Source organism: Chanos chanos, chromosome 4 (genome assembly GCF_902362185.1).
Source record: "Chanos chanos chromosome 4, fChaCha1.1, whole genome shotgun sequence".
Lineage (NCBI taxonomy): Eukaryota > Metazoa > Chordata > Actinopteri > Gonorynchiformes > Chanidae > Chanos > Chanos chanos.
This window is the reverse complement of record NC_044498.1, coordinates 21430992-21446632: the sequence shown is the minus strand read 5'-3', so window position 1 is coordinate 21446632 and position 15641 is coordinate 21430992. Positions and strand designations below refer to the sequence as shown.

Sequence of the window (15641 nt, the reverse complement as noted above, 5' to 3'; positions counted from 1 at the left end):
TTGGCAAACCGACAAAGTCTGAACAGCCTCCATTGTTTTTTGGCGAGACTACGTGGAGTTGAGAATGAGTCATAGCGGTGCAGCTGATAGCCTACAATTTTATGCAGAAAGTAGGCTAGATATTGCAGTACCTTACTACACTTAATCATAATATTTTTCTTTCCTTTTAAAAGGACACAATATATAATTTATTAAGATCACAGCTCTGCTTTTCTGTGCTTTGAAGCCAAATATGAAATATATAATTAATAACAAAATGCTGCCTTTTGTCGCATTTGTCGTTACACACAAACATTTACTGTGGTCTTGGTGGTATCTTTATTATTATTATTTGTTGTTATTTGTCTGTTTTTTATTACCCTCTTTTGAATGTGGTCTCATTTAAAAGAAACAGTGTTACTAAGGGATGCCTAGTTTGTCAGTGCAACTGAGCTCTCCACAAATACTCATTCTTTCATTGCTCCAAAGTACACCACTATGGGCAGTAAGAGAGTGGAGACATAGCTGAAACACCTCAATAAAAACAGAGTGAGAGCCAGCGTGTGTTGGATGGCCTCTGTGTGCAGTGCAAAGCATTCACTGATGTTTCTTTAATGTACACTGATGATCTTTGTGGTCTGAGATGATGGATATTTTGGCTCATATTAGGCTCCTATAAAAGTTCAAAGTAATTCTTCCAAATTGTTCTGCAAGCCGTCATAGTTGCACAGCTTCCAGTTTGGTTCTTTGGTCCACTTTGGTTTCTTTTTAAGTGTGCATGTGTGTGTGTGTGTGTGTGTGTGTGTGTGTGTGTGTATATACACACACACACACTTAAAATAAAATTAATGTAATAGTTAACCACTTCACATGCTCATATTTCATATTTCACAATTCTCTGTTTATTTTTATAAGGATTTTTTGTCCACATACACATACAATCCTTTCAAACATGCAATATATGTAACTACCTAGCATAACACCCCTCGCACTACATTTTGTAAAGGGTATTTTTTAAATATTTGGTAAATACATTAAAAAATAACATGGTAATTTACTTAAAGTTTTTCAGAATGTGATATCGATGTCTTCAAAAACAACTACTGTAGTGAAAAAGAACTAAAACTAATGTATTAAAACCATAGAAACATAAATGAGATTACATTTAAATGAGTAAATGAACACCAATGAAGAGTAACAAAGCTGACTTGAACTTGTGCTGCAAACTGATGTTTCTTTGCCCTGATTTGTGGAAGGCTAATATAGCTAAGACACAAGATGCTGAGATGTGACCAAACATGCTTGACAGGTTTCCTGTGTTTGTCCCAGTGTGTTTATATATCTGCTTTTAGCAAGAGTGAAGCTGCATACGTGTGTCCATTGGAATGAGTCATTCCTTACAGGCAGAACTGTGTGACTCAGACATACTCACTGAGTTGGCTCACAGTAATAATGCAATATTAAACCTCTCTTTTAGTATTTGTCGTCTTTGATGGGTGATTGTTGCAACTGATGTGTCATACTACACACTTTGAGGAGCTCACTCTCACCTCATTGGTTAATTCTGGTAAGAGAATCTCAAAAACACTAAGGATTAAACATTAAAAAAGAAAGATAGTTCTCATTAAGTCCACAATTACTGCATTGGTCAAAGATACTGCTGTTATAGTAATGGATGAGAAAAGTGTTGTGTAAGACCCAGTGTGCTCACTAGGGATAACCCCTCTCAATTATATGTCTCCATCTAGTGGTAGTAAGAAGAAATTCACTTATCATAAAGGTTTATTCTGAAGGCATTTGCCTTCCCCGTCTCAGTAGTTGACACCAGTGTTACGGCCCATCAAGCTTAAGCTTTATTTAGTATCATTAAATTGAATACGTTTTTGTTCATTCAGCAGAAAATAGGCAATCAGTTTGCATATGCATACTGTCTTAGCTTTCTCTGTCTCTTTAATTTCATATTTCAAATTACTGAGTATTCAAAAGTGAAGATACTGTATCTGGCCTTTTGTTTTCCATAGGAGCTGACAGATGACAGTCAGCATACATACTCATGATTCTGAAAATCTGCCTAAAAACCACAAACTGCAAACTTCTCAGTGAAAAGCACAGACTAAACACGCATAAGACAAGACTCAAAATCTGAAAGTCCGTGGTATGACCACTGAACATGAGTCATTTATACACGTAAAGCACCTGACTTCTTTTTTTTTTTTTACTGGTGCTGTACAGTTATTATTCATGAAAACCTGGTGTTGACAAATGTAACTGAGCTCATGTTTATATTTATGCTAGTCCAAGGATGAAGAAGCAGTCCCACCTGAATCAAAATCTCTCCATATTACAGTAGTATTGCAATACAGGATGCAACGGCTTTACTTACATTAATATTTAAACAATACCACAATACCTGAGTGCTAAAGATGCCATTTACCATCTGAGAATCACATCCTGAACAACAGTAATCTTACAATGTATTAATTATTGGATTGGATCATTGGATAAGTAATTGGAATTAAAATTGTACCTTAGTTTAGGACTGAATGAATGAAACCATCTGATGGAGCTAAAAAAAACCATGAAAAAAGAAGAATGCAGCAGGTTAATGCTCAACCTGGACATATCTGCATGGCCAGGACAAAGTCCAACTTCCAGCAAGGCACTCCCTCACACAAACACAAAACAGATCACAAAAGGACAAAAATCCCACTATTTCTACACATCAGAAACATAATGTCTAAGGGTGTGTGCAGAGTAACTGCTGATGCGGATGATCACATCTTTACTGCCTTAATGAAAGTCATAAACCATCTCCAGTTCATTTCTGGCTTAGAATATCTCAGAATAAAAGTTGGTGTTCGTGTCTTTCACCAAGTCCTGTATTTTCCAAAACCCCATGTTCTTTACTACAATAACAAATGAAAATAAAACAAAACAAAACCCCCAATCATCTGTGTTCTCTTAAGTCATTTTATTGAAGTCAAATGTGTTTAATGTAACTTTATTTAACACTGAGACAGGCATCAGATCTAAGGTGGACAGCTGAATCTGCCGAGGAAGAGGATGCTTTTTGTAGGGTTGTGCCTGATGAAGAACAGGAAGGGGTGATCCGCAGTGAAGTGCTCCTCTCGGATCATGCAAAAGGAGACCATGCCAGCCGTAGCCGCTGCCGCCTCTGTCCCCTCCTCGTTTACGTCCACGCAGGCCTTGTGCGCCACAGACGACAAGAACAGCCCTCCCTCACCACTCATCCCGCTCAGGTTGGCCGAAGCTCCGTCGAATACCGATCTCATGCCCAGTTTTGCCAGCATGCCCTGGAGTGAGGACTCCGCTTCCAGTTTAAACTTAGGCAGATGAACTACGACCTCCGTCCCTGTGTCCATATTCGCCCTGTCCGTCCACTCCAGTAGTTTATCCAAAGTCAGCTCTTTCTCTAGCTGTGACATACAAAGAAACACAAAAAATACACATAAAAGGAGAATAAGAAGGAGATGACATGAAACAGATATAAATGTCTTTTCTATACAATGATTTGAAGAAACTGGACCATTGAAAATTCATATAAATAGTAGACACATATAATGGATGTCACAGTCATCTAATGGTGCAATGATTTAATCTTTATGATGACTGACATTCTATAGTTAATATATGATAAATTCTATCACACTGCGTTGATCAATGTATTCATATCTGTTTTCGAATGGGCAAGAATACAAGAAAAGGGACCTTAAGCCAATACTGCAATAAGCTCACAATTCAAACGCTTTGTATTTACAGCTGGTATGTTCAGCCCTATAAAATATTGATGGGTAAAGCCAAACCTTGAGTAATGGATCAGAACCATCACTAGTCTCTACAGGCAGTAGAACCAGCATACTCAGCTCCTCTTTTTCATAGGGCAACTCCAGCACCTGCAGGTTTTGCTCAGGTATGTAGCTGAAAGGGAACTTCCTCATCTGGTACATCATCTGCACTGGTCTGGTCTCGTTCTGATGTTAGACACATACACACAGAGACACATAAACAAACGCGATAAAGAGACATGCCAAATATACTCACCGAAGCTAAAGAGATGCGGAAACAAAGCCTGCTTTCACTTTCATTCATTCTCTATTTCTATGTGCTTTTCTCACCCACGGCTTAAAAAAATCAATTCAAAAGAGGATAAGCAACATCTTATATATGAACTTTTCAAGGTGTGTTTTGCAATGTTTTACTCAAAATTGCCAAAACCAAAACGGCTAGGTTATGAGGCAACACAATTTTATCACTTCTGTTTATCAAAGATGGTATGTGTGCCTTTCATAGGCTCTAAGACTCCTGCTAGAATATCTCAGGAGTTTTTTTGCAGGCCTAATAAATCTCCGAAGTTTGTTATTGGCTTTACAGTTACAAGTCATTGATTATGAGCCTGTAATACTTCAGTATGACATGTGGTCTGAGGCAATGTGAGAGACTGATGCTCTGATAAAGGCTCATTGAAAAAAACCCTATAAAATTAGACTCTTATAGGAGGGGTGTGTGTGTGTGTGTGTGTGTGAGTGAGTGCACGTATGCATCCACTTGCACATGCACTTTTGCATGCTCGTTTTTGCGTGTGAAATCTGCACCTGGTTGATTTTAAAGGGCATCTCTTTGGTGTTATCTGCACTGAATCTGTTCATCCAGCTTCCTTTGAAGTAGATGGCATTGACCAAAGCAAGGCGAGTCATTGCTGTAACCATCCCAGGTTTCAGAAGATCTTTAATCAGCCCTGAGATGGACATATACACAATGAAGGCTCAAAAATAAAGAGAATATATCAGAACATACTTGTTTTATCCTATATTGCATACACCTAATGTTGACTCAGTTTCATCCTGAAAGATTCCGTTTTCACTCTCTGTGTATTATTTACAAAATATTAACTGCTTTTGTCCTGTTATATTCATGGTATGAAGTGAATTATATTCATGGTATGAAGTGAATAGTAACTTAAAACTGTGCTAAGCCTTTGCAGCTATTCAATTTTCAGAGAAAAGAGTGAAAATCAAAATAGAGATTATTTCTGTATGTACTATATTTCAGAAATAAAGACAAACTGCTTAATCTATGTAATAAAGCCACCTAGAGTTCTTGAGGCAGGTCAGTTAATCTAAAGTAAATATGCCTATGAGTCAGATATAAATTGAATTACTATAAATTAGATTCCCATTACATTCCTAGTGCTATAGTTTTTTCCCATCTCACCCTCTGTCTGCTTTTCCACCCAGCCATTAATGATCTGTCTTGATTCCTCTGATGCGCCGATGAAGTCTACCTGCTGCAGTTCTCCACTGTAGAGTTTCTGACAGGAGCCTAGAAACTCCTACGGCACAAACACAACCAAATCAGACACAGCAACAGATACATGCGTTAATAAGAAGTTTTAGACACATCTAGGAGATCACCTTCTAACATCCACTGAAAAATATACACGGAAAAATAACAATGGCTCAAATATAACACAAGCAAAAAAGAGAAAACATCCATTTACGTGTGACATTTGTGTGACATCCATATACAACAAATATGTGTATGAGCAAACTACAGAGTTAGTGAGGTGAATCATATATCTGTCTTCTGTCCAGTCATTTCAAACCAGGTCACCGGCTGGGCAGGCAACACTTCAGTCTTTTATTGGTTTTGAAATGAGAAGTACTTTATGATGCGGTATCTGTATAAGATTTAGAACGGTATGGACATGGGAAAGAAGTAACAGGATAAGAGAACTAACAGGTAAAAAACAGAAAGTCTTCTCGCCGTACAGACGATCGGCCAATTTGAGGGTGTAGGAGGCTGAAGGGGCGTTGATCTGGGAGCTGAGTGTGTGGAAACAAGTATGAACATCAGGCACTGAACTGAATGACAGGACCTAATGAGAGCGAGAGAGAGAGAGAGAGACAGACAGACAGACAGACAGACAGACAGAGTCATGTCTGTTAGACAGTAATTCTATGGAACTTGCCATGGAAACATTAAACATTTGGTATAAGCAAAAAGCATGCTTAGGTCCCACCCAGTCATAATGTTTATGTCATTACTTATAGGGTTCTCCCTTGCTTAACTTTATCAGGTCCTCACCCCTGGTTAAACAACCTTGTTCCTAAAAAGCACTTTGCTGCAACCTATGCACTTCTAATCTCACAAATGATTCTACAAATTAGATGTTCCACAAAAGTGTTTAGCTGAATCAGGTGTAACTGTGTAGGAATTCAGTCTGTTTTTCTTTAAAGTACTGGATTCTAAGCATTTAGCAGACTGGTTTCTGAGGAACAGGATGGCAGAAAGCATTTGGCTAATTTCAAAAGAATGCATCACTGAATCAATAAACAACATCAGTAAGTTGAGTGAAATGACTGAAAAAAAAAAAAGTATTTTCTGATCTCTATTTTTTTCACAGGCATACTATAGAGCACTGTCTCCTCAGTACACTACATGAAACAGATAAAGAGAGTTCGTACTAAAGCTTACGGATCCTGATCCTGCATGCAAAACAAAAGCAGTATATCGTAGGCCCCAAATGCAGCCCTAAAAAGACTGGGCAAACTCTGCTTTCTACATTAAATCATTTTAATTCTCTAAGATTACAGCTGACAATTGCTGTCAATCTTAGTTAAAACAGATAATGGTTTGTTGTGATAACGACATCTGTGGATTACAAAAGTATGATTAGTTTTTGTTAAAATAAGCCTCATTTCATTCAGTGCCTACATACAAGGATGATTCACGTTCCTGGCGTTGTTGGGTGTGGCGGCTGACAATGAATCCTGATAATAGTTTTATTGTACTGTAAACAGAACTAAGTCTAAAGTCTAATGTCAAACTAGAAAATGATTTCAGGCTTTACTCTCTGCATTTCCGGAGCGTTAGTATCAAAGCTGGGGTCAAATTTATTTCGGGTCATGGCATAAAATTTACATTCGGTTTATACATCAGTCAGTTTCAATGAACAATATTTTCAATGCATTTTCATGTCTGGCACTTCTGAACGAATGAATCGACATCCAGTAGAGCTGGTTTGTCTTTCTGTAATAACTACTGCAGAAACGTTTCACTCGTTTTTGGCCACTGAAATATTCCCGCAGCGGACTCACTCACTTTGGCCATCTCTTCAGCAGTGTTTCCACGAGCACCCAGAAAAACCATGCTGAGAGCTGTGCTGATGCTGAGCGGCGAGAAGAACACATTTCCGGCCGTGTTTTCTGCACTGATGACCTGGTACAGATCCAGCGCGAAGGCACTATTGGCGCGACTCAGGCTCTCCATTATTCCGCACTGCAACGCATCAAAAACAGGGATGTGACAAAACAAATCTCTCAGATGTCATGTCATTCACAACATTTTTAAATACATTTTTAACGACTTAAGAGTGTCCTCCGATTTCTGCGGAACTACAGAGAAAGAACAGTTTAGATAGTCGGGATTTCATAATAGGGAAGTTATCAGATTCGTTGTGCGACACGCTATATAAACACAGTAGTCTAGTCTTACTTTTGCCTTCAACTTTTTGACAATGAAATTCTGTGCGTTCTTCATATTACACATAGCAAAACGAAGTAGAAAATGCTTTATTTTCAGATGTTAAAACATCGATTCAATTGCATCAACAGATAAAATTCCAAAAAATGAATGCAAATCTGGCTGATTTCAACTAACGACGGAAGTAAATGTCTTAGCTACACAGCCAAACAGAGCTACCTGAAATAATAAATAGCACTTACATATCGGTCCTGCCGTAACTCCCCTCACTTTGTAACGAACAGGAAAAACTGGACACGGTATCGCGCTTTAAAGCCTAGTGCAACGCCCAACGTCGGCTGACCGTGGTTGTAAATTTGAGTGTTTGTGTATGTGTGTTTTGAACACAGAACGTCTGATATTATGAAACCCACCACTTCTCGCTTGCAAATAAAAAACGCAAACACACCTGTGTAACAGCCGCACAATAGCCCGTATGCTGAACTTTCGCGAACAGTCATGTGAAACTTCAGTGCACATACGAAACAGCTTTGTAAACTGCGCGTGTGCACTGTTACACACAATAAAGCAGAATGCAGATGTGCAGTATAGGCTACATACTAATATACTTGTAATGCAATATACATATTAATACAGTAACCCAACTCTGCCATGAAATTGCCACCATTAGAGACAACTGCGTGTTGGCCTGAGTTCAGGAATCTTCAACAGAGTGAATAATTACTTTTGATTATTGTGGAGGAATTTTTGTGCTGCATCATACTGTTCCACAAAGTCTTCAGATGCGTAATATTCCCACTATTACAGATATGAGCGACTGATCCTCAAATTGTGCCCCAACACTCTCCATGGTGCTTGATAATGACCTAATCATGAAAATAAATCCTTAACATCTAGAGATATAATATGTTCCAATAGAGTCAAGTATGCCACATGAAATAAACTGATTTGAGAAAAAAAAATATTCGAAGTTTCAAAATTTTGCTTGAATGTGTGAGAATCTCGTATTCCTTTTTGCATCTATGTGTGCTAGGGTTCAACATATCTATGTATGAACGTTTCATATTCATGTGTCTGTACTCTTGATATGTCAATATATAGGCTAGTGTAGGCCTATATAGGTTTCACATCCATGTACATTCGGGTCTACTCTGTGTGTATAGGCTACATGCCAAAAGTGAGAAATCTATCCTCGACAACGGGAATCCGTCAACCCCAAGGCCTGCACTGCATGAAGGAACAGCCGTATTCCCGGCACAATACAAATAAAGAAATATCTCTGTCTGTCCACTTCTACTAGAATGTATATAGACTTGGCTGCAAGGTAGTCCACTGACACTATATGACTCTCCTGTGGGTATATTCCACTGCAGTCACCAAACACCTCTGTGCATAGTATTAGGTTTCCCCTCACTCAACAGTGGCTTTGCTGGACCTTAGGAATGGATTAAAGCCCTAAGAGACATCTGAATAAGTTAAACAATACCGTTGATGGTACCGTCACATCCTTCATACAACACACATCGTCTCTCATATGTCATAAACGCAGTCTGTCACAGAGCCACATCAAATGATTCTCCTGGATCAAGCATCATCACTTCATGTAGATAGCACTGGGGTTATTAAGTGAGGGATTATGTACAGCGAACCGGTCATTATCCTATCGCGAAATAAACCCAGACAGGGTGATACAGGACCCCGACGCGAAGCGTAAGGGTCTTGAAATACCCTGAAGGGGTTTCTGTCGCTTTATTACACGGCTTTGTTGAATACTCGATTCTGATTGGTCAGTTACGGCATTCTACGGTCTGTTATTTCTGTATAGCAGACTGCTGCTATGTATATCAGACCGTTGCTATGGAATCATTTCTTTTAGCGGAAACAATAAACTCATTTTTTAAATCAATAGCAAAAATCAATATCGAAATAAATCTGTTCAGGATTATTCAAGACCCTTCCGTTTCACGTTGGGGTCCTGCGTCACCCTCTCGGGGCTTATTTCGCGATAATGACCGGCTGACTGCACATTATCCCGCTCGTTACACGGCTACTTAAGTAACCAGTAATTTGACACAAAATATTGATCCAAAATGATTGTATTGATTTAAACACGATTTTATTTATTCCGCTAAAAATAGTGCCATAGCAACGGTCTGTTATAGGCTACACAGCAGCGGTCCGCTACACTGAAATAACAGACCGTAGAATTCCGTAATTGACCAATCAGAATAGGGTACTCAACAAAGCCGTGTAATAAGAAACATGAACGCTTTTGTATCGAAACTGCATTCTGAACCGTTTTTTGTTAAAATTCTACAGATATTCCTTGGGCGTCATATTAGTAACATTTTCGATGTAGCCTACCTGTACGCACACAAAGTCTGTTTATCACTGGTCGAATAAGGGTTGTCAGACAAAACGGTTTTAATTCTGGTCTCTATCGAACTGTAACTTTAACTCTGTGTATCTTTTAAATGTCTTAATAATGATAATAATAATAATAATAATAAATTTATTTAGAGCCCAGTATCACTATTTATAGTCTCAAAGGGCTTTACATGTCTATAACAAAGTCAAATCAAAATTATATAATGCATAAGTTCGAGAAAATAGATAAGTCTTTAGTCTCGTTTTAAAGGTATGGAGAGAGTTTGCCTCCCTAACTTCTGTAGGTAAACCATTCCAGAGGAAGGGAGAGCGGTAGGGAAAGGCTTGGTTGCCAGTGGACATCTTTTTAACTCTTGGAATGATTAATAGTCCAGAATCTTGAGAGCACAGGGTGCGAGGTGGGTTATAGGGTGTAATTAAGTCAGACAGGTAGGAAGGCGCAAGCCCATGTAACATTTTATATGTTAATAAGAGGACCTTAAAATCTGCCCTCGCATGAATTGGGAGCCAACGAAGGGAAGCCAGAACAGGGGTAATGTGATCAAACTTCCTCATTCTGGTCAGTATTCTAGCAGCAGCATTCTGGACCAGCTGAAGACTGTTGGTACTAGAGTACCAATAGTCTTCAACAGCATCATCATAGGAAACCAGTCTAAAGAAAGTACTCCTGCTACAGCCATCTTAATACTAATGGGCCAGTTCTAGGATCCCAGGAACAATGTGAGAAGACAGTTATGCAGTACAAAAACCGTAACATATTTATCAAGAATGAGGTTCTTTTCCGCGTTTGAGGAGTGACTTAATACGCAAGCGGTCCTTCTGCTGGGGGAATTTCCGGAGGAAATAGTTGATTTTTACTATTAGAAAATGATCAACTCAGAAATTAGAAAGAATTGAAGATCTATGATTGTGCGTTGTTCGTACTTAGTCAAAATTCTTGCTGAATATGGCTCAGGCAGGAGTTACACTCTGTGAAGACACCAGTTGATCTCATTTCTGTGGGAGCTGTGAATACTGAAAAGCCTCTTGGGAAACAGCTGGCTTAAAGCCTGCGATTTATTAGTCCTCTAAATTGCCCCATAGCGCCACCTGCTGCTATGGACTGTACCTGAGCCAGTACATTTCCAAATCCGGTTCAGTGTGAGAGAAACATATGTCAGTGAAGCTGAAAGACCACCCTGCCAAAAGCTGCATGATTCATAGATTTGGAAGTAGGAATCTTTTGAATCTTTCATCTACTTGTCTGTTTTGTACTTTCTTTGCTACATTCATTTTACTTATCAAATCATTTATCCTTTTATAGAATTATTTCCGTAATTTCTTTTCTTAAACTTCCAAGGAGAAAGATAATGCCCCACATCGCCACAGAATAGCAAGTAAATTTGACATGTATGTATCAGTATCACAGATCCATCTCCTTTGGCAATACTAGCTACATTTTCAAGGAAGTTTCCCCAAGACTGCTTTAGCATGGAGGCTAACTCACAAATCGGTAACCATCTTCCTGGAGGTCTTAATCTATCACACTTGAATCTAATATGCTGAAGCTCCTCAGGATTTTGGTTGGCTACAGTCAAGTATATCTAGGCTGGGCTCAGAATAAAAGCCTTCACATCCTGTGGCCTTCATGGAGGAAAACTGTTTAGATCTGGGCTTATCAGTTCTACATTAAGCCATATTTACTGATGGTTCAGACATTTTGTAGAAGGAAAGTGTTACCCCGTGGCTTGACTCAGTGTCAAACAGTACCTCCTTCCATGGTAGTTACTATAATCCCATCTTCTGTGACTAAGGGAACAACAGAATATCATCCTCTGTTTTATCTGGGTCACTTTTGTTATGAATAACAGTGTGGTCAAAACAGTTTAAATTTTCAGTACATTTATCATATTTGATTCTCCATAAAGCAACTGAAAGAAATATATACTAAATTGATGTAATCTTTAAAAAAGAACAAAAATCAACAAATCACTTGAATTTCTATTACTTCAATGGCAACTTACTCAAGAGCTTTGATTCTACAACAAAGCAAAATGATAAAATATGCACAGAAGACAGAGATGGGCTATAAGACATTGTGCAAGAGTTGCCCCATTTAACCAGCCCTTCCCTCTCAAACACCCATCACATTGAAACACATGGTACTGAAATTCCACTCCCCTCCACACAATTATACATGCTGTACTCTTTCAGTGTTGTCCAAGGCCTAATACACATACTCCACCCCACAAAGACCGCTCCTCTGGCGCTCCTCTCCTCCTCCAATCATCCTTTGGCACACACTCACACACTTAACTCCTTTCCCTTCTCATTCCGCTTCAGTTGCAGTTAGAGCCACAGCTGCACCTTCAGCTCCTCGCAAACTTCACAGAACGCGACACACACACACACACTCATACAGACACACATGCACACACACACTGTCTGGCAAACGGACCATTTTTTCTCTTTGACCAGCATCCTCAGGCTTCAGCTGGACATGACACTGTGACCTCTCTAATGAGGAACAGAAGGACATTAAAGAAAGGAGGACTGTAAAGGCAGAAAAGACTGATACTATTGGAAAGGGAAGAGGCATCACTTTACAAAGAAATGGGAGGAAAAGAAAAGAAGACATTCGGGATTACCAACCTGCCTAAATATCAAATGTGAGTGTAAACTTTGCATGCAGTTATCTGTTTGTGTGTTTCTGATCTGTTTTCTTCTGTGTGCTTGTATCTAAGTGTATGTACGAGACAGAGAGAGAGAGAGTGTGTGTGTGTGTGTGTGTGTGTGTGTAATTTTAAACCCCTCTCCTCCAGCATTAAGCAGCTGCATGAGTGATGGTGCTGATACTAGGATCTGAGATCTTGCCTCCCCAGAGACCTGCATGTATGTTTCAAATATGTGTGTGTGTGTGTTTAGGTACACCGTGTGTGTCTACAGATATTATATCCATTTTGTCTAAATAGGCAGTTCTAGTTTTTGGGGGGAACATTTTCCATTAGTTCTAACAGTGTATATGCTTTGTCACTTTTGCATTGTGTTTGCATTGTGTTTGGCTCATAATTTTTCTTTCTTTCTTTAAAAAAGTAATTATTTCTTCCTTAATTCTCATTATCATTGCAAAGTTTGGCATTGTTTGGGATTGAAGAAGAAATCTACGCTGGGCTTATTCATATGATTAAGAGCACAAAACACCTATTTATTAGTTCCCGATTTGATAAACAGTTCTATTATAACTTTTCTTAAATTTGATATTCATGTTCAATCTCTTTACATTTTATATGTTATGGGTAATTACTCACCAGATTAACAATATTCAAGTGAATATCGCCATCAAAGGTAAAAGCCTAAGTTACAGGTTCTCCATCGGCTACTCATACAAGCTAAAGACAAGCTGATGCAAATATTCAATCTGCAAAGTCTTCAGTGGTGCTGGATAAATTATTCTTAACAATTCAATGAATACTTAATAATAAGTAACCAGGGCTTTTTTTTAAAGGAGGTTTCCTGTCAGAAATAGAACTGGTTCATATAGTAGGTTAATTCGATGTCTTTCAGGCTGGGGCGTTTCTATCACGTTTTCCGTTGTTCACTTTTGCATTTGACATACCGTTACTCTGTTTCAGCTACTGTGCTCTTTACTTCTCCCTTGTGTTTTACGAACTGCGATCCCAATTTAGCTTTTGCTGGCTCTCTGGTAACTAAATCAACTGACCCACAAACACAGAGCTCTTGTTAGCAAATCACTGTGCCAGAGGGAACCATAAGCCTGAGGGAATTGTTGTTGCCTAGCTACAAAACCTGGATCAAAGAAAGCATGCAGACGCACGCACGCATACACACATACACACGCACACAGGCATTCTCTGTAGGATTGCTGAATGAGCTCTGTTAACTCTATTTGAAGTTTTGTTTTTTGGCCAGTAATACTTAAGAAAACACTGACTGGGATCTCCTGTGGGTACAGTTTGGCTGTCTGAAATGTTATGCAACCGAAAATAAATCTGAATGTACCGACAGAGAGTTTATCTTTCATTAACTGAGGCATTCGCAATTCCTGGCACTTTAATTGGGACTCCATAACACTCCGCTTGCGTCCACAATGTGAGAATCAAACTTGATATCCTCCCTGCTCCAGTATCGAGGGTACAAAGAGACCTTATCAAGCCAATAAATAAAGCTACGTCTTTGTTCGTATCTGAATTAAACTATTTTTATTCTTGTATCCATGGATTAAAGGCCAGGATGCCAGGCTGATGTAAACTAAAATCTGTTTTGTTCTGATCATATTAGGGTTCCTAAGTCACATTTCACATTTGACATTGACATCAAGCTGATGCCCATATAAATCTCACGTCTCAATAATGTCCTATAGACCATACATAATTGCAAAATAACCACATAAATAAGCATATTTCTAGTATGGCTGGAGTCATGCTTAGGCTTTATTCACCACATTGTGCTTTAGTGATAAATGAGACTTGTCAGTTTGTAAAGTCAATGCATATTATGAGTGACAATGCAGATTTGTGATCTGTAGCTATCAGAGATTCGTCCTATGTAAAACTAACAAGTTTTCCAACCACTTTCCCTGTATCCAACCACTAAAACCTTGACAAGTCTGCAGTTCTTCATTTGTCTGCTTACTCTGTTTCTGTCTTACCAAAAGATCTGTCATTTACTCTTAGTAGTGTAATGTAGACAACGAGAGTACAGTTTAAATATATTAATGAAGTATTGTTTCCATTTGTAATTCTAATTGTTTCATTTAAAAAATAAGTGAAGAATGCATACGTCCTTTAAAAAGCTGTGTTTTATTATTAAAAATGAATTCCAGCCACAGTACTGAGTGTCTCTTACACCCCTACAGTAGGAGAAGGGGCTAATCCCCATATGTTGAGTCAAAGGACATTTAGCCGGGTCGTTATTTTTGGTGTTTTTAAAGAAGTGCACCTGTGTGCTGTTCAAACGGAAATAACTTAAAAACGTATCAGACAGCTGTAAAGCTGTCCAAATGTGTTTCTCTCTCCCTCACACACAGATCAGCTGCAACTCCTTCTGCAACTCTCTCTCTCTCACTCTCTCTCTCTCTCTCTCTCTCTCTCACTATCTATCTATCTATCTATCTATCTATCTATCTATGAATAAGAGATGCACCTTCTCTGTGGATGTGTTTTTTTCTTAAAGAATAACTCGCCTTGTTGCAACACTTAGCACACTTTTGTTTATTTTAGTGTTGAAGTGTTGTAACTGTTTATGTGTATGTGATAGCTGCAGTATGTGTGTGAGTATGTCTGTGTGTGTGCATGGATGTGTTTCTGAGTGTGTTTCTGCGTGTGTATTTCAGTGTGTGTGTGTGTGTGTGTGTGTGTGTGTGTCTGTGTGTGTGTGTGCGCGGGCACAGTGTCAGGTTTTGACGGCGATCCTTGCTTTCATCACGGCTCTGCTGGGACATGTTCAGTATTTTGGGAACTGGCAGAGTAATGTGAGGTGATCAGGCACAGTTTCTTTTTCTTGAATTCTTACTTTCTACCTAACATACACAAACACCCCCCAAAACACACACACACACAGTCCTACACAATTAAATAATCAGATTTAGTCCTGAAGTATTAACAGAGAATGGGTTTACAATCTGTAGCGTCTGCAGTCAAAACCTTGTGTGTCGTATTCATTACTAGATAAATAATTGAGTCTATCTGCCTTTGCTTGCAGCCCCGTTTTAATATAGGACAACCTATACAAGAGGTAGTCAGAGCCCCATTGTTAACACACACACACACACA

At 38.9% G+C, this 15641-nt stretch overlaps 1 protein-coding gene across 1 annotated transcript; it reads right to left on the bottom strand.

Moving 5' to 3' along the window:
• Positions 1-3008: 3008 nt before the first annotated feature.
• On the bottom strand, positions 3009-7745 carry serpinb1 (serpin peptidase inhibitor, clade B (ovalbumin), member 1). The gene is made up of 7 exons (XM_030772176.1): positions 7725-7745; positions 7102-7278; positions 5738-5875; positions 5212-5329; positions 4593-4735; positions 3804-3971; positions 3009-3416 (listed from the first exon to the last, which is right to left on the bottom strand). Exons 2-7 carry the CDS (start codon positions 7267-7269, stop codon positions 3009-3011), a joined length of 1143 nt encoding a protein of 380 aa, XP_030628036.1. The 5' UTR covers positions 7270-7278; positions 7725-7745.
• Between the last annotated feature and the right edge of the window lie 7896 nt (positions 7746-15641).